Source organism: Artemia franciscana, chromosome 20 (assembly GCF_032884065.1).
Source record: "Artemia franciscana chromosome 20, ASM3288406v1, whole genome shotgun sequence".
In the NCBI taxonomy this organism is placed as follows: Eukaryota; Metazoa; Arthropoda; class Branchiopoda; order Anostraca; family Artemiidae; genus Artemia; species Artemia franciscana.
Genome location: NC_088882.1, coordinates 26,279,761 through 26,300,382, shown reverse-complemented (window position 1 = coordinate 26,300,382; position 20,622 = coordinate 26,279,761). Strand labels below are relative to the sequence as shown.

The window sequence follows — 20,622 nt, the reverse complement described above, 5'->3', positions numbered from 1 at the left end:
AGATTTAATTGTATTAGTACCTGTTATTTTTATGTTTATTATGATCTTTGTTTCTTATTTGTGTTTCCTTTATTCTTAAATTGTAATATATGGTCGTTTTGAATTTGTATTACTATAGGGGTTTATTTCTATTGTTTTTGAATTTAATATGGCTCCTTACTTTTCATTGAAATTTTTTCCATTAACTAAGTGGGAATGACACTATTTGGGGGTTTAAAAAAGAGTCAGACCACCATTGTTTGTGGTAATATACGTTTGTTTTAAGTCTAGTTGATTGTATTTCCTGGTCGTTTTAGGATTCATATCTTCATTCATAGTAGTTTCTGCTCGGTTTGATTTTGATTAAACATTTGTAAAAAGGTTATTTTTGTCAATAAAGGTAAAGAGCGACAATAAAACTTGAAAAGAGTATAAATTATAATTTATGATCGGACTTTTATCCTAATTATTAAGGGGGCTAGCTCTTCCTTTCGCTCTTTACCCTAAAGTTTCACTGGTGGCTTTCTGGAAGTATATATAGAGTGCAACAGAAACATCCAATTGAAAATTACAAGTGCTTATTTACTCATTCCCTTTTGAAATCTTCTAACCAAATATCGTATTTAAAAAAAAAAAGTTTGAATAAATAACCGTTTTATTTTCGAAGTAACTGTAATAAATTTTTTTAGCCTTTTACACACTGCTCCTGTTTTCAAGCATTCATTCATGAATAATTAAAAGAAAAAAGTTAGTATCAAATCCTCCCCACCTCTATATATTTTCACTACCTAACCTGTTGTCTTTTTATGCAGTGGGATTGGAATAATTTCTTGTGTTGTGCTATACTGTAATGTACTGTCGTTTTTCTTATTTTGTTGTACTATTTTCTATTATTACTTTTTTTAATTATTATCAGTATTTGATGGTTTTTTCTTTTGTCAAACTTCTCCCGTCGTCAAGCAAATGTGTATATCAGTAAATATTCCAATTTAGGAAGGTTAGTTATTGATAAATACTGCATGAAAATATAAACAAATAAATGACTTGTAAAAAAAAAACTGGTATTATTTTAAGCAATGCGTTCAGCATAATAAATTCTATAGTTCACGACCATTTTATTAATTAGGATTTCCGCACGCAACATCGATTCAAAACTACTACATATTCTAGTCCAGCCTTTTGTGATCATTGTGGCTCCCTCTTATATGGCATCATACACCAGGGAATGAATTGTGAAGGTAAATTGCGCAATTAGTGACCAAACTTTGCATGATGAAGTCCTACTAGCGCTCCTCTATAACACATCCTTCCACCTTTTTCATACAACACAATTTTCTCCTCTCTAACGCACGTCTAACCTGCACAATTTCCAACATTGCTACAATCACGAGCATAGATGTGGTACTTTTACTGATAGGATGTAGTATGGACATTAAATTATAAGTTAGGTATTAATAATAAACTCTCTTATGGGGTTGGGTCTCTACTTTAGGGGTGACAGAGGGGAACTCTCCCTAACGAGATATTAAACAATCACTGCCAGGGAAATTGTAAAAGAATTTGATTATTTGTGTCTAAAGTGTGTCTATACCCCTCCGCTATAAAGATCTTCACATCCTGCTAAAAGTTTAAAATTGTTAACAAAGTTAACAAAGTTTGATGTTTTTTTCCAAAATAGTATTTGGTCCCCTAAATGAGAGGGCGTAGCAGCATTTGTGCACTGGCCTTTAGGAATAGATATAAGTTCAATTATTTCAAAAAAATTTCTCCTCGTACACTGTAAAAAAAATTGTTTGAGATTCAACAGAAATTGTTCGTAATGTTCGTCAATGACAAAGTCGGAATTTCAACAACTGAAGTTGAATATTAGAGACCATATTGGAATTTCAACAACTGAAATTGAATATTAGAGACCATATTGGAATTCCATGATCATTATTGAATATCCAATTTGATGAGAAACAAAATGTTGAATTCCCATACATGAATTGAATTTTCAACTTGTTGAACAATAAACTAGTTGGATGTTCTCACATACTATTGGGTTTTCAATTTGTTGACAAAACAATATGTTGGATTTTAAGATCCTTATTGGATTTTTCATCTTGTTTGTTAGATTTCTAGTTCTTTCATTGAATTTTTCTTACTACCGTTGTTCAATTTTCTAGGCCTGCTGTTGAATTTTCAGTTACTTTAACCGAATTTCCTATTCTAGCGTTGTATAATTTCCTAGGTTTATAATCTTACTTCTATTCCTAGAGACTTAATATCCCTTTCTAATCGTTAAAATAAGCAATAAATACCAGATAAATAATCACTAATTAGCAAAAACGTCAAATTTATTTAAGAAAAATGTAATTTCTTCAATTTCTTTGGTCTCTCAGGCTAACAGCCGACATCTTTATAATGTATGTACGTCAGGAAAGGCTGGTTTTCCATTCATCTGAAAAACGAGAAGACAGAAGATGCAATCAAATAGTTCGTGGTAACGAACTGTAGTAAGGAGCGACCCGGCTCAATAGTAACCAAAACTCTAAAAAAATATGGAATTTTGATACCAATAGCTACATCAAAAGAATCGCATTTTAATGCTGATTTTAAATATATAAGTTTCATCAAGTTCAGTCTAACACATCAAAAGTTAAGAGCCTGAGAAAATTTTCCTTATTTTAGAAAATAGGGGGAAACACCATCAGACTCAGCGTATCAGAGAACCCTATTGTAGAAGTTTCAAGCTCCTATCTATAAAAATGTGGAATTTTGTATTTTTTGCCAGAAGGCAGATCACGGATGCGTGTTTGTGTGTTTGTTTTTTTTTTGTTTTTTTTTTGTTTTTTTCCCAGGGGTTGTCGTATCGACCCAGTGGTCCTAGAATCTTGAGAGAGGGCTCATTCTAAAGGAAATTAAAAGTTCTAGTGCCCTTTTTAAGTGACCAAAAAAATTTTGAAATAGCCATTGTGTCCAGCATAGTCGAAACCATAATAACTATGTCTTTGGGATGACTTACTCCCCCACAGCTCCCCGGGGAGGGGCTGTAAGTTACAAACTTGGACCAGTGTTTACATACAGTAATGGTTATTTGGAAGTGTACAGACGTTTTTCAGGGGGATTATTTTGGTTTGGGGGGTTGAGGGGAGGGGGCTATGTGGAAGAATCTTTCCTTGGAGGACTATTCATGGGGGCAGAGAAATTCAAGGAATGAATTAGGAATTCATTTCTAGAATTATTATAAAAAAAACGATGAAAAAATAAATATGAAAAAGTTTTTTAAACTGAAAGTAAGGAGCAGCATTAAAACTTAAAACAAACAGAGATTATTACGCATATGAGGGGTTCATCTCCACCTAAATACTTCACTCTTTACGCTAAAGTATTTTTAGTAATTTCAACTATTTATGTTACGGCCTTTCTGGTTCAGGGGTCATTCTTAAAGAGTTGGGACAACATTTAAGCTTTAGTGTAAAGAGTGAGGTATTAGTGAGGAGACTAACCACCCTCATTTACATAATAAAAGTATAAGAATATAAGTTCGTTACGTAAGTTAATTCTTAAGTTACATGTATTTTTTACTAATAAAAACGTTCGTTAAAAATTAAAAGTTCTAGTTGCCTTTTTAACCAACCGAAAAATTGGTATTAACTTGGTATTAACCAAGTGACATATAGCGATCGCAAATTCTGTCGGTATGTCAGTGTGTCCCAGTTTTGCTACTTTAGGGCACTTCCAGGTAAGCTAGGACGATGAAATTTGGAAGGCGTATCAGGGACCGGACCAGATTAAATTGGAAATAGTCTTTTTCCTGATTTGACCATCTTTGGCCTGTTAGTTCGGAAAAAATAGAAAAAATGAAGTATTTTTAACTTACGAACGGGTGATGGGATCTTAATAAAATTTGATGTTTGGAAGGATATCGTGTCTCAGAGCTCTTATTTTAAATCCCGACCAGATCCGGTGACATTGGGGGGGGGGGTTGGGGGGGAACCTAAAATCTTGGAAAACGCTTAGAGTGGAGGGATTGGGATGAAACTGGGTGGGAAAAATAAGCAGAAGTCCTAGATACGTGATTGAAATAATTGGAACGGATCTGCTCGGTTTTGGGGAGTTGGGGGGGAGTTAACTGGGTGCGAAGAATGAGCACAAGTCTAAGATACTTGTCTTACATATAGTCCAGGACTTTTAGGGTTTGACCCGGACAAAATTGCAATATAAACGAAAATGGTACCAAAATGATCAGAAAAAAATTCTGTACAACATACTAAAAGTCCCCATAAATCCGAGTGGGGCGAGTACCCGAAAAACAGGGGAAAAGGGGGAAATGCGGGGGAAAATGGGAAAAATGCCGAACATGCCAAGAAAATAGTTTAAAGTGAGTTTTCTGGGGTTTTCACATACGCTGATTACGAAATTGACATCTAAAATTCAGTATAGAAAAAGAGTACTACGGAAAACGGGGGAACAGGGGAAAGAGGGGAGAAAAGAGAAGAATACAGGGTAGGGGTAGAAAGCGGTTTGAAAGATATTTTCTGGGGTATTCCTATCTGGTGATTACGAAATTGAGAAATAAAATGATATAAAAAAATCGATTAACATAAAACGGGGAAATGGGGGGGGGGAGGGGAAAAGGGAAATATACAGGGTAGGGGTAGAAAGCATGTGGAAATGTGTTTTCTGGGGTTTTTCTATCTGCTGATCACAAAACTGACCCCTAAAATGAAGGAAAGAAAACGAGAACCATGAAAACCGAACAAAACTGGAGGAAACAACGGAAAAGGGGAAGGGAGGCCTGACTCCTGAGCCAGCTGCTAATGGCTAATAAGTAGGCCTATGGACAAAATAACTCGCTTAAGTATCAAACTTGTACTTTCTTGAATCACAGACATTTCTTACAACCATTTGAATTACTAAACATAAAGAAAACAACCGCTTGGCAGTTATATATAAAATGGCTATTATATGTAAAATTTGCACGTTCGAAGGCAGTATAGTTGACTTGAAAAACACAGCATTGATATCACTAGTCGAGCTCCTCGTCTTCGACAATCTCGTTGTCCCTGTTCAAACAGTTGATACCCTGACATTCTCCGCACGCGAACGTACACGCTAATCCATTTTTCTTGCAGCTGCATCGCGAGTTCTCGCAGCCTGTCTTACAGTTGCATCTCACGACACTCAAAAGAGTCTGAGGTGCGGGCAACAAATGGGTCATCACAGGTGAGAATTTATGGTCTCTGAGGACCCAACCCCAGTCAGCCGGGTCTAGGTCAGCTGGTTCCCCTTTCCAACGGGATACCTGGAGGCGCACTCGCTGGGAGTGGAATGAAGCTGCAGCTTCGGTTGGCGGAAGCCTTTCAGGCTTAACAAACGCCGTAGTATTAGACGAAGAAACTTTTTCCAAGAAAATTCGATGTCGCAGCTTAGTGAGATCTTCGTTTGGTCGTGCTTTATACAAGCTGAGGAGAAGATATTCACCCGCTTTCACAATTTCATCTTTGGACGATGATTCATCCAGAAACACTTTGCATTTTTTTCTGAACACTTCGCTCTTCTTCAAAAGAGGTAGCACAGCTTGCTTTCCAAGTCCGAAAACTCGTGAGGTCGTGTCACATCCCAAGAGTGGGTGCCCTACCAGAAGCAGCCTGGATACTTCTCCCATTTTTTTTGCACTTCGTTGAGGCACCAGAACCGTGTTATCGCTTCTTTTGCGTTCGTTGACGATTCGAAGTAAAGTGTTTTTGCATTAGGCGGAAGGTGATACAAGAGTAGAATCAGAAGGTCAGTGTCGTTGCCAAGAACTATTGTTTCAGAGTTTTCTGCTTTCGTTACGGCAGTCTTCACGATTAGATAGTCAGCATCGTCCTTCGCATGGACGACTTCAAATCCTTTGGCTCTGAGTTTTTCCTCGATGTAGCTTATAATTCGCTGTTTGTTCTGAGAGTTGCTAAAAAACTCTTCCTTCTTTTTCTGGAGCTTCATCCCTAAACTGAAATCGATCACTTGATGCTGGCTTCCCTTACACCGTCGGTTGTGCGTAGCATCTTTCGTGGTTGGACCAGCGCTGTATCCATCGAAGACAACAGTAGGGGAGGTACAGCGTCGAGTAACGAAACTAACATAGCTGTCACAGATTGAATCATAAGTATCACCAATCTTCCAAGGTACTTGCTGAAGCAGCCAACCTCCGTCAACTACAGTGACACGATCTGACACTGGCAGGTGGAGAATCGAGTCCGTGTTCGCTTCTTTCCATATTGCTTTCGCTAGTGCAGGTTTGTCTGGCTGACGCATTATGCCAGGATTCTCAAACAAAGCGGGCTGATAACTGCACAGTTCGTAACGTAGGGTTTCTGCCATGTCATTTTCAGATGTATGGGCAGCAGTCGAAAGACGTTGAAAAAGCAGTGCAGGATCGATATGCAAAATCTCGCCATCTATCCTAATATTCCCATCGGATGCCAGTGTAACGACTTTGTCTTTCTTCCTGAATGAAAAACTTTCGACGGATTGGCCATCCATGCGCTGGAGGATCAGCTCACCTACAGCTTTAGCATCCTCTGCATTGACGCCTTTATGGGCAATCAGCCCGGAACCTATACTTCTAAGCTCTGTGGAACTAGTGAAAGGAGAGTTCTCTAGAAGGAATTCAAGAAACGTCAGTAGATCCTTAGTATCTCTCTGTATTCGTGCTGCGGTTGCAGTAACGTGCTGTTCACTAGAACTGTACTCTAGACCCGTCAGTTTCTGCATTAGATCATTCACTGAAGCGAGTACTGGCATAGACATTGTCCATATGTTTCTCTGAAGCTCAGTCATCCCTTTTCCTCTTGTCAGCCCTCCATCTGTTTTTAAGCTCCTCATCAGGACTGTCTCGATGACGAGGTCTGGAGCCAATCCAGCCCAAAAACGATCACTTCGTCGGGCAATAAACTTGCCGCTTGCAAACTGTTCGAAGAGCTGTGGATTCGATACTTCAAGTTCCTGCATCATCTGAAGAAAAAGACGAACTGACTTGGCATAAAGATTATGCCCCGCAGCTGCGAAGTATGGGAGCATATCAGAAAGAGAGGATAAGTAGAGATCCCATTCTCCAGTCCTTTCTGCTTTCAGAAACTTCCGAAAGATCGAAACCATCTCGGAATACTGCATGAATAGTTTCGCAGTTCTGCTGGATTTCAGAGACGAATTTAAGGCTTCGAGGCGTAGCGAAATCGCCTGAAGGGCTTCGTGGTTAGCCGCTTCTTCCACAGAAATCTTTCCATCCACCAAATCGTCACACACGCTGGAGACTCGTACAAGATCTTCGTGGTCGGAAGGTCTCTCGCCATACGGAATCGAATATGCCAGGCACAAAAGTGAAATATTCAGTGATACGTCGACTAGCTCGTGAGCTCTTACTGCTCTTGCAACCGCTTTGCCGCTGAAAATGTGTTTCACTGTATTCTCCCCGTACACAAGTTCTAACATCTCTTTCAGGCCCGACCCTTCCATTATATAGCCTATGGCCCCTAAGAAGCTCATTCGTGTATGGAACCCTCCAAGCATTGTTACAATTTTCTTCAGGGGACTTGCTGGAGACTGGGGACTATTGGATCCGCTAGATGTCATTCCGTCAGGATAGGTTTTGTCGTCGGCACTGGAACTCAGCGGTGACTAGTCTACCTTGCTTCTCTTACTGGATGTCGAATTAGAACAGGGTTATGTTGACGAACCCACGCGCTTGTCGATAACGGCGAGGAATACGGAATAATGTAATTTCAGTATTTTTCCGTATTTCTTTCTCGAATTTTTTCTTTGCCTTTTCCGAACCTATGTGGTAGCCGAACCTCTATAGATCTCCTGTATTTGTTCTCGAACTTTGTTTTAGATGTCAATTTTATAATCAACAGATAGAAAAACCCTAGAAAACACATTTCCACATGCTTTCTACCCCCTACCCTGTATATTTTCCTTTTTCCCCTCCCTCCCCCCCATTTCCCCGTTTTATGTTAATCGATTTTTGTATATCATTTTATATCTCAATTTCATAATCACCAGATAGGAATACCCCAGAAAATATCTTCCAAACCGCTTTCTACCCCTACCCTGTATTCTTCTCTTTTCTCCCCTCTTTCCCCTGTTCCCCCGTTTTCCGTAGTACTCTTTTTCTATAATGAATTTTAGATGTCAATTTCGTAATCAGCGTATGCGAAAACCCCAGAAAACTCACTTTAAACTATTTTCTGGGCATGTTCGGCATTTTTCCCATTTTCCCCCTTTTCCCCTGTTTGTCGGGTACTCGCCCCACTCGGATTTATGGGGACTTTTAGTATGTTGTACAGAATTTTTTTCTGATCATTTTGGTACCATTTTCGTTTATATTGCAATTTTGTCCGGGTTCGACCTTTTTTTGAGCTAAAAGTCCTGGACTAATAACCGAACCGGATCCGCTCTCTCCGGGGGAGCCGGGGAGGGGGGGGCTAATTCGGAAAAATTAGAAAAAAGAGGTATTTTTAACTTACGAAGGAGTGATTGGATCTTAATGAAATTTGATGTTTGGAAGGATATCGTGTCTCAGAGCTCTTATTTTAAATCCCGACCAGATCTGGTGACATGGGGAGGTTGGAGGGGGGACTAAAATCTTAGAAAAAGCTTAGAGTGGAGGGATCGGGATGAAACTTGGTGTGAAAAATAAGCACAAGTTCTAGATACGGATCCGATGTCTTTGGGGGAGTTGTGGGGGGGGGGGCAGTGTTATTTCTGAAAAATAGAAAAATGAGGTATTTTTAACTTACGAAGGAGTGACTGGATCTGAATTAAATTTAATTGTTGGAAGGATATTATGTCTCAGAGCTCTTATTTTAAATCCCGACTGGATGTGGTGACATTGGGGGGAATTGAAGGGGGAAGCTAAAATCTTGGAAAAGGCTTAGAGTGGAGGGATCGGGATGAAACTTGGTGGGAAAAATAATCGCAAGTCCTAGATACGTGATTGACATAACCGGAACGGATCTGCTCTCTTTGGGGGAGTTGTACTCCCCCAACGATGTACTTTTAACTTACGAAAGAGTGATCGTATCTTAATGAAATTTCATATTTAGAAGGATCTCTAAACTCAGATCTCTTTTTTTGAATCCCGACTGGATCCACTGTCATTAGGGGGGGGGGGGCGGTAATCTTGGAAAATGCTTAAAGTGGAGAGATCAGGATGAAACTTGGTGGAAAGAATAAGCACAAGTCCAAGATAGGTGACTGACATAACCGGACCGGATTCGCTCTCTTTGCTGGAGTGGGGGGGGGGAGCAATTGGGAAAAATTAGAAAAAATGAGGTATTTGTTATTTACGAACAGGTGATCAGATCTTAATGAAATTCGATATCTAGAAGGATCTTGTGCTTTAAAACTCTTATTTTAAATCCCGACCAGATCCGGTGACATTGAAGTTAGTTGGAGGGGGAAATCGGAAATCTTGGAAAACGTGAAAATCGAGTTATCTTACGAATGGGTGATCGGATCTTAATGAAACATGATATATAGAAGAATCTTATATCTCAGATGCTCCATTTTCAATTCGAATCGGATCTGGGGACATAGAGGGTTGGAGGAGGGAAACAGAAATCTTGGAAAATGTTTATAGATGTCGTAGATACGTGATTGACGTAACCGAGATCCGCTCTCTTTGTGGGAGTTAGGATGTGGAGTTTAGTGCTTTATAGCTCTTAGCTCTTGTTTTGAAGACTTACTCCACATTTGCTTTCATAATAACGTTTTTCTATTAAGATGCATGAAAATCATAAATCCTCCCGAATCATTTACAAATTGCAATGCTTTCTCACTAGTTAGTTTTTTTTATAGAAACACATTTTAAAACGTTTGGTTGCTATGGGCTGTTATGAGCCCTTTTAGACTATTAGGGGTTAAAATGTAACTTCCCCCAGAAGCAATTATTGAATTATTAATGCACATTAAAAAGATGTCAAGTAATATACTGAGTTTCATCCTAGCTAAATTATGTTTAAAAGTGCTTATTTACGACATAATGCATTAGTTTTCAAAATTATATATATATATATATATATATATATATATATATATATATATATATATATATATATATATATATATGTATATATATATATATATATATATATATATATATATATATATATATATATATATATATATATATGTATATATATATATATATATATAAAAATAAGTTGTCTGTGTGTGGATCTGTGGATCAGGTGACGTCATGTTTCGGCTGACGTCATGAAATTAGTTGCCATCATTTTTGTTATGACGATGCTTAGTATATTGTAAAACACATTAATGTGGTTAATAATATACCATTTAAAACACCAAAATGAACATGCTGGAGTAGTCACTCGGTGAGAGAGGGTGTCAGAACGGAGAATGAAGGTCCCAGGTTCAAATCCTGGTTAGGCTAAAAAAGGTAAAAAACTAAAAACTAAACAAAAAACTAAAAAACTAAAAAAAGGCAAAACTACAAAAAAAACTAAAAACTAATAAAAAAAAATAAAAAAGCTAAAAAACTAAAAAAAACTAAAAAAAGGTAAAAAAATAAAAAAACTAAAAACTAAAAAAAAACTAAAAAAAAGGAAAAAACTGAAAAATAGAAGAGAAAAAGAAAACTAATAAAATTAAGAATAAAAATAAAAAAAAATAAAAAAGATAAAAACTAAAAAAAAGTAAAAAGAAAAAACGAAAAAAAACTAAAAAAGCTAAAAAAAAGGTAAAAACCAATAAAAAACTAAAAAGAAAAAAAGGAAAAAAACTAAAAAAAAATTTCATCTAAAAAACTAAAAAAAACTAAAAAAAGGTAAGAACTAAAAAAGAAAAAAATAAATGACGACACTCAAAGAGAAAGCGACCGGGACAAAAGGAATGTTCGATTAGCAATCAACAAAGCACCGGGACACAGGGAGTATAAATGACGAGCAGGACATAAGTAAAAAAAAAAACTAAAAAAACTAAAAAGAAGGTAAAAACTACGAAAAAACTAAAAAGAAAAAAAAACAAAAACTAATAAAAAAACTAAAAATCTAAAAATCTAAATAAACTAAAAAAGAAAAAAAATAAAAAAGGAAAAAAATAAAGGAGAAAAACAAAACTAAAAAACGAATGTATATACAGACCGGGACACCGGGATACAAATGACGACCGGGACACAGGGAATATAAATGACCATACATAAGCCATTATGACCAGGACATAAGTAAAAAATATAAATGACGACCGGGACACAGGGACACAACTACAACGGGGACGCCGGGGGGCACAGGGGGATATAAATGACGATCAGGACACCGGGACAGGGAATGGTCGATTAGCAATCACCATCAACAAAGCTCAAGGGCAATCATTAGAATCATGAGGTATAGATCTGAATACGGATTGTTTTCCCATGGACCATTATATGTTGCATGTTCAAGAGTCAGTAAACCTGACAATCTATTTATATGCACAGACAATGGGACAGCAAAGAATGTTGTATATTTGCAAGTTTTACGTAGTTAAAAACATATATATAATATATCTATCTATATTCACAGGTGGGACATAGGGACACAACTACAATGGCGCGTAACTAATATGGCGCGTAACGACTTACGCGCGCGGGGGGGCTTGGGGGGGCGCGAAGCGCCCCCACCAACTAGGTGTTGGGGTGGCGCGAAGCGCCACCCCAACAGCTAGTATATATATATATATATATATATATATATATATATATATATATATATATATATATATATATATATATATATATAAATAGACATAGGCTACTTCTGTGTTCCTTTCGCAAGTCCAAATGTAGGCAAGCGTTACGTTAATATTCTCTGGTTTTGAAAAATATGCTTCCCCTACCCCCTAGTTCCCACTGCTGCGTCAATCCCGACACTATTTTTTTCTGGCGGAACAGACGTACGGCAGAATCGGATAGAGGTTCAGAAAGAAACGCAGACTTTTGCGTCGCTGCGACAAACCCTAGAAGAATTCAAATCAGGTTCTCAAACTGATTTTTTTTTCATCATTTTCATTTTCATTTTTTTTTTTTTTTTTTTTTTTTTTATCAGAACAACGCATATGATTTGTCGTATGAGTTGAAATTATTCAACGCATCCGACATTGCAGCAAAATAGATGGTATTGCGTCGTTTGTCGCACGATTTGTGTCATTTGTCGCATGTCGCAGGATTTTGCGCGAAATCGCAGCAGTGGGAACCAGGGGCAAGGGTTTAAAATCGGACCAGTGCTCTATAAAGTACATACGACGCAAAAACAAAACATTTCAAAATAGCTCAGGTTAAAACAAAAACAAAACCTTCTTCAGAGGTGATAACAGCGAGGATAACGAGTAGCCTAATGACACCTGTCACACACGTAGGCAAAGGACAATCATCAAACAGTTCGTGGTAACGAACTGTAGTAAGGAGCGACCCGGCTCAATAGTAAACGAAACTCTAAAAAACGGAATTTTGATGCTAAAAGATACATCAAAAGAATCGGATTTTTATGCTGATTTTAAATATATAAGTTTCATCAAATCTAGTCTTTGTCATCAAAAGTTACGAGCCTGAGAAAATTTGCCTTATTTTGGAAAATATTGGGAAACACCCCCTAAAAGTCATAGAATCTTAACGAAAATCACACCATCGCATTCAGCGTATCAGAGAACCCTATAAAAAATTTTCATTCTCCTATCTACAAAAATGTGGAATTTCGTATTTTTTGCCAGAAGACAGATCACGGGTGCGTGTTTATTTGTTTTTTTTTTTCTTTTCCCCAGGGGTCATGGTATCGACCAAGGGGTCCTATAATGTCGTAAGAGGGCTCATTATAACGGAAATGAAAAATTCTGGTGCCCTTTTTAAGTGACCAAAAAATTGGAGGGCATCTAGGCCCCCTCCCACGCTCATTTTTCCCGAAGTCAACGGATTAAAATTTAGAGATTGCCATTTTGTTGCAAATAGTCGAAAATCATAAAACTATGTCTTTGGGGAAGACTTAATCCCCCACAGTCCCTGGGGTAGGGGCTGCAAGTTACAAACTTTGACCTTTGTTTACGTACAGTAATGGTTATTGGGAAGTGTACATACGTTTTCAGAAGGATTTTTTGGTTTGGGGGTGGGGTTGAGGAGAGGGGGCTATGTGGGAGGATCTTTCCTTGGAGAAATATGTAATGGGGGAAGAGAAATTCAATGAAAAGGGCGCAGGATTTTCTAGCATTACTATAAAAAAAAACAATAGAAAAATAAACAGGAAAAAGTTTTTCAATTGAAAGTAAGGAGTAAGATTAAAACTTAAAACGAACAGATATTATTACGCATATGAGGGGCTCTAGAAATACTTTAGCATAAAGAGCGAGGTATTTAGGAGGAGATAAATATCTCGCTCTTTATGCTAAAGTATTTTTAGTAATATTAACTATTTATTCTATGGCCTTTCTGATTCAGGGGTCATTCTTAAAGAATTGGGACAAAACTTAAGATTTAGTGTAAAGAGCGAGGTATTGACGAGGGGACAAATCATTTCATATATGGAGTAATTTCTGTTCGTTTTAAGTTTCAAAGTCGCTCCTTACTTTCAGTTAAAAAAAACTTGTTTTTTTTATTTAATCTCAAATCATAACATTCGAAAACTAAATAAGATTTGGTACTTACTTGTTATAGCGCCTATTTTAAATTCTTCATCTAAGTGGAACCTGTTTTTCTCACTAATCATAATGAAACATCATAAAATATGATCAAAAGATAATACTTAAGAAACAAATTTGGGCTATGTATTTGCACATTAGGGGGGTGGGGGTAAAGTATAGTAGGTGTGCATGCAAAATGTGTTAGGTAGAGTTATTCCTCATATTATGATGTAAGTTTGTTTTTAACTGCACATTTAAGATACTTCTCACTCAAACTCAAGGGACCTTATGTTTGAGCAGTCTTTCTTGAAGAAATGTGATAAAATGTCAAACTTTGCCATAAAGAGGTAAGTTGAGGAAGGGGTAACCCTCCTCATAAACAAAATAAATTTCAGTTGGTCTTCCGTTGTGACATAACTCCTTATTTCAGTAGGAAAAACTTGCTTTTAATATTTAATTTCTGACCGTTTTTAAATCACGCCAGGAAATCCCCCCTCCTGTCTAAAATTCTCCCTGGGCAGGAAACTTCCTTCCTCATAGAAACTTTTTCTTGTGGAACCCTTGTGGAATTTTCATTAATATAACCTATTTGCGTCGAAAATTACATTTTTCCTACTAAAAGTGCATAAACCTTAATAATTTTAATAATTTGTTGGAATTCAATAAGCAAGTCACAATTCCAACATAAAAATTGGATTTTTATGGCACTTGGTATTAACCAAGTGAAATATAGCAATCGCAAATTCTGTCGGTCTGTCTGTCTGTCTGCTACTTTAGGCACATCCAGGTAAGCTAGGACGATGAAATTTAGCAGGCGTATCAGGGACCGGACTAGATTAAATTAAAAATAGTCGTTTTCCCGATTTGACCATCTGGGGGGGGGGGGTGGTTAATTCGGAAATAATAGAAAAAAGGAGTATTTTTAACTTACGAACGGTTCATCAGATCTTAATGAAATTTGATGTTTGGAAGGAAAGCGTGTATCGGAGCTCTTATTTCAAATCCCGACCGGATCATGTGACATTGGGGGGGGGGGAGGGGGAAACCTAAAATCTTGGAAAACACTGAGAGTGGAGGGATCGGAATGAAACTTGGTGGGAAAAATTAGCACAGATACATGATTGACATAACCGGAACGGATCCGCTCACTTTAGGATAGTTGGGGGGAGGGGGGTCAATTCTGAAAAATTAGGAAAAATGAGGTATTTTTAAATTACGAACGGGTGATCTGATCTCAATGAAATTTGATATTTAGAAGGATATCGTGTCTCAAAGCTCCTATTTTAAATCCCGACCGGATCTGGTGACATTGGGGGGAGTTTGGGATGGGGAACCTAAAATCATGAAAATCGCTTAGAGTGGAGGGATCGGGATGAAACTTGGTGGGATTATTAGTATTAGATACGTGATTGATATAATTGGAACGGATCTGCTCTATTGGGGGGGGGGGGGTGCTTAATTCTACAAAATTAGAAAAAGTTACTTTTTTTAACTTACGAAGGAGTGATTGGATCTTCATGAAACTTCATATTTAGAAGGACCTTATAACTCAGATCTCTTATTTTAAATATCAACCGGATCCAGCGTCATTGGGGGGGGGGGCAAGAAATCTTAGAAAATACTTATAGCGGAGAGATCAGGATGAAACTGGATGGGAAGAATAAAAACAAGTCTAAGATACGTGACTGACATAACCGGACCGGATCCGCTCTCTTTGGTGGAGTTGGGGGGGGGGGGGGTAATTCGGAAAAATGAGGTATTTGTAACTTACGAACGGGTGACCAGATCTTAATGAAATTTGATATTTAGAAGGATCTTGTGCTTTGAAGCTCTTATTTCAAATTCCGACCAGATCCTTCGATATTGGGGGAGTTGGAGGGGGAAACCGGAATTCTTGGAAAACGTGAAAATTGGGGTATTTTTATCTTACGAATAGGTGATCGGATCTTAATGAAACTTGATATATAGAAGGATATTATGTCTCAGATGCTCCATTTTCGACTCGAATTGGATCTAGGGACATAGGGGGTTGGAGGAGGGAAACAGAAATCTTGGAAAACGCTTAGAGTGGAGAGATCGGGATGAAACTTGATGGGAAGAATAAGCACAAGATCTAGATACGTGATTGACATAATTGGAACGGATCCGTTCTCTTTGGAGGAGCTGGGGGGGGGGGGTGTTCATTTGAAAAAATTAGAAAAATTGAGGTATTTTTAACTTAAGAACGGGTGGCCGGATCTTAATGTAATTAGATATTTAGAAGGAATTCATGCCTCAGAGCTCTTATTTCAAATTCCGACCAGATCTGTTGACATTCGGGGGAGTTGGAGGGGAATCGGAAATCTTGGAAAACGCTTAGAGTGGAGAGATGGGATGAAACTTGGTGGGTAGAATAAGCAAATGTTGTAGATACCTGATTGGCGTAACCATACTGGATTTGCTCTTTTTGGGGGAGTTGAGAGGGAGGGGTTCAGTGCTTTGGCGAGTTTGGTGCTTCTGGACGTGCTAGGACGATGAAACTTGGTAGGCGTGTCAGGGAGCTGCACAAATTGTCTTGATAAAGTCGTTTTCCCAGATTCGACCATCTGGGGGGCTAAAGGGAGAGAAAAAATTAGAAAAAATGAGGTATTTATAACTTACAACTGGATAATCGGATCTTAATGCATTTTTATATTTAGAAGGACATCGTGACTCAGAGCTCTTATTTTGAATCCCGACCGGCATTAAGCCTCTTGATTTTCTTTTTAAATCAATCTATTGATTCTTAGAATTTTGATAGAGCTCAAGAGCTAAGAGCTCTTGGCTCTTAACTCTTCTTGCCTCGTCACAAGTGCCATATGAGCTCTTAGCTCTTGTTTTTATGATACTTGGTATTTACCAAGTGACATATAGCGATCGCAATTTTCTGTCTCTCGGACCTGATTTTGCTAGTTCGGGCACTTTCAGATAAGCTAGGACGATGAAAGTCGGTAGGTGTATCAGGGACCAGACCAGATTAAATTAGAAATAGTCGCTTCCGTGATTTGACCGTCTGGGGGGGAGCGGAAGAACGGTTAATTTGGAAAAATTAGAAAAAACGAGGTATTTTTAGCTTACAAACGGGTTATCGGATCCTAATGAAATTTGATATTTAGATGGACCATTTGTCTCTGAGCTCTTATTTTAAATCCCGACCGGACCTCGTGATATTTGGGGGAGTTGGAGGGAGAAACTTCGTAAATCTTGGAAAGTGCTTAGAGTGGAGAGATCGGGATGAAACTTGGTAGGAAGAATAAGCACAAGTCCTAGATACGTGATTGACATAACCGGTCCAGATCAGCTCCCTTTTGGGGAGTTGGGGGGATTTCCAGTGCTTTAGCGAGTTCGGTGCTTCTGGACGTGCTAGGACGATGACTGCGCAAATTGACTTGACAACGGTTGTTTCCCCCGATTCGACCATCTGGGGGGCTAAAGGCTCTTGGCTTATTTTTTTTTTGACCGTTTTGAATTCGAGCAAAACATTTTGTTGGAAATCAGTTTTTTTTTTTTTTTTTTTTTTTTTTTTTTTTTTTTTTTTTTTTTATCGTGCCGGTTTGGTTTGCCTAGTGTGTGCCCAACAAGTTGCAAGCCGATTGGAGACACAACGAGTTTGGACCTAATATGGGTGCAGCGAATCAGTATAAAAAATCATCTTCGTCTTCGTCTTCGTTGAGGTTCTCTTCTCCCTTTTTACATGCCCTTTAAATTTCAGTCAGTTGGAGAAAAACAATTTCTTGCCCAGTTTCTGGTGTCAGGTATCCATCCAAACAAATTTCAAATCTTCAGTCTTCATTGAGATTGTCTAAGAAGAAAGAAATTTAAGGGTCTTTTTTGAGAGTCACGAATCGATATACTCTAAATATTTCTTGTAGATTAAGGTCTATTTGGCACATGGGTTTGTAAGTTCGAAATTTGAATATGTTCAGGAAAGTTAGTTTACCCTTTCGTGCCTAGTTTTCAGGCGAACCAGTATTTTCGTCAATTACTTTTAAATTTTTTAGGCAGATATATCCGTCAACCCAGTGCAAGGAGAAGCATTTTCTGGTTCCAGTTTTCAGTTTGACTTGAATTGTTTGTTATGCATTAGGGATCCCTTCGTCCAGAAACTTGAGGATATAATTTTCAAGGCCTTTGGAGAGAGAGAGTGGAAAGTTTTTTGACCCTCTTTCGGGGACCAATGTTTTTCTCTCTCTTATTTCTGGTGCATTTGGGTTCTCTTGACCCAAGGACAAAAGGAAATAGGCTTTGAGAAGAACAGAAAGAATGTGTTTGGTCCCTTTTGGACCTTATTTTTCGAGGGAACTTGCCCCCAAATCTCTTTTTATATTGAATTCATCTTGGCCTAATACTTACGGCTGTACTGATCATTGACTATTCTGGTCCCCATAATCCTTGCAGTCAATAAAGGAAAACAAAGTACTTGCATGATATATCGACCACAGAAAGTACCAATGTTAAAGAAACAATTCTTACTTCATAATATGAAGAATAATAATAGTTAACACATTTTGCATGTAGCCTCGCTGTACCTTACCCCCTACCCTTAATGTGCAAATATATATTATATTTTCATAATTATATTTTCAGTGCATTGTAACTTGTTTTGCAGTTTTTATTGCGTCACAGTGTATTCATTTTACAAGTACACGAGTTGAAATAACTAAAATGTATTGATAGGAAATGTATAATTTGGGTTTTATATTGGCACACCAAGGGGGAGGGTGTTGCAAGTAAAATATAGCGGGGCTGTGTGCAAAATATGTTAACTGTTATTATTCTGCATCTTAGGAAGTAAGAATTGATTTCTTAAAATGAGTACTTGTATGATATAGGTGTGGTTGATATATCATACCAGGACAAAAAAAAAGACGAATTTGTTGCTATCTTTTACTATTATCGTGCCCTTACGCGGAGAGAACCAAATTTTTATGCGGGGAGAACTATTTAAATTTTTTCGTGTAAATTGGGTTTTCAAACCGTTCAGAAAAAATTGACCCTTTGTTGGGGTCTGTTCGCAGGAGGACCGATCTTTTTTTTTCTGTTTTTACTTCTACATTAGGATATCTTTAAGCCAAAGGACTTACATCAGTCTTAATATTAAAAGTATTAATATTAGTTTCGAGCCAAATGGAAGACATTTTAATTGTCCCTTATCATGCCCAGTAATGGGGGGTTTGCGCCCCAATTGTTTAATGCTTTTGATCCCTATTCGCCATAGTATTTGGAGCTGAGCAGGGAAAACGTTTTTGTCCTTCACTGGTTCCTAATATCCTTCCTGTTCCTACAAAATTTATGGTCCCCCTAACCCAGTCCAGGATTCTTGTTTGTTTCAATCCAATCATAAAAAAGACAAAAATCTGGACCATTCCTCCCCCCTCCCAGTTTCGAGAGAACAGGAATTTAATTTCCATATTTTTCTTGGGCATTAGGGTTCTAAGGGTTCAAGGAGCTATATATTTATGTATAAGTTTCAACTCAATCGAAAGAAATAAATCCCGTTAGGGCCTCCTTTGCAGGGGGGGGGAGGTACGCATCCACACTAAATACCCTCTTTATACTCAACACTGCCCCCTTCTCCAAAAAATGTTGCCTTGATCCTCTTGGCCCAGAGGCCGATCTCTGAAAATTTTGGGCCAATCGGTACACCAAAGATCAGATACTCTGTGTTTTCTAAAATATTAAATTAATTTGTTAACTGGCAAATTTCAGTATCTACGGCTCTTGTCCCAGTGGCTGTGGAATCATATTATCCCTGGAGGTTTATCTATTTGACCTTTCCACTAATTTGAATGAAATGGCTGGGTTGATGGATAGAATAGTTTTTTTGGATGTTTTGAGGACTATTGGTGAAATGACCACGAAAATGAGCACGGAGGAATGCGGGCTGTCTTTCAATGACTTTTGCCCTCCAAATTCCTTACAACACTCCCTCTGTCCCCCCACTTCAATCCAAAGCGGCTATAAAAAAAAACAAGGAAAAAATAAACCTTGCAATTAAGACATATGGCTGTTTCAAAGGCATCGCTATAGCGTTGCCTTTGATAAGTTACTGTGCTGTTATTGTTAACCTGAATTATAGGCTGTTGTAGAAACCTGAAGTTTTTCTATATTTTTTCGAAAAATTTCCACGCATTCCACATATTTTTGGACCACCATCCCAAATATTGGCCTTCTGGAAGAAAATACTGCGCACATGTCTGACTGCGCTTAAAAGATTCCTTTAGTGATCTATTAGGTATAAAAATGTGGTAAAGAACGATCATTATTGAAAAAAGACTTTCTTCAGTATTTCTCGCACTGATGAATTAATTACAGATTGACCTTATTGAACAAGTTTTGTAATTTACCATATCTTTGGAATGTCTGTGAAAAATAACAAGTTTTTTTTCTAATAACAATCCATAAACACGACATTATTTAAGTGTTTGGATCGCAGATGTTGGAATTTGAAATTCAACTATGTTTAATAAATAGTTGTTCTCGCTGACAGGATCATGTTGAGACCTTTCTAAAACCAATACTTTTATAATTATGAGAGTATTATAAGCCCCTTCAACCCTCCGTCTTTTAGCTAAATTTTAAATAGCACTTTGCGAAACACTTAGCTAAATATTGGGAAAAATATAGCGAGTTGTTAGTTGCCCAATCCTTGGTATTTATATTTTTTTAAATTGAAAATTCTGCCGTTTCCAGTCTTACTGAGCGCACTCTACTTTTAAGCAAATATGCTTAAATCGTTGTATTCATTCCCAAAGATAGATAGATAGATAGATAGATAGATTTATTCACACGAAAAGCCCATTTGGGCCATGGTGACCTACACAAAAAAAGTGAAAAAAAAATATACCGCAACAAACATAGACTGAAAAGACATTAAACTAATTATTAAAGAAAACATCACGATACCTCATACCTACCCGGACGAACTTTCCAATATTGTTTATAGTTAAGTAACACCTACTTCTCAAAATTTCCGAAATCCAATCTCTCCCC

At 37.7% G+C, this 20,622-nt stretch overlaps 1 protein-coding gene across 8 annotated transcripts in view; it reads left to right on the top strand.

Moving 5' to 3' along the window:
* The window catches only part of LOC136039963 (protein kinase C, brain isozyme-like), a 231,924-nt gene that overhangs the window by 57,252 nt on the left and 154,050 nt on the right, over positions 1-20,622 (top strand). For 3 of the 8 annotated variants that reach the window (XM_065723995.1, XM_065723991.1, XM_065723989.1), the window contains exon 4: positions 1,106-1,217. The exons of the other annotated variants lie outside the window; for them this stretch is intronic. In XM_065723995.1, the coding sequence (XP_065580067.1) occupies positions 1,106-1,217 (112 nt within the window). The remainder of the gene's footprint in view (positions 1-1,105; positions 1,218-20,622) is intronic. 8 annotated transcript variants of the gene reach the window in all.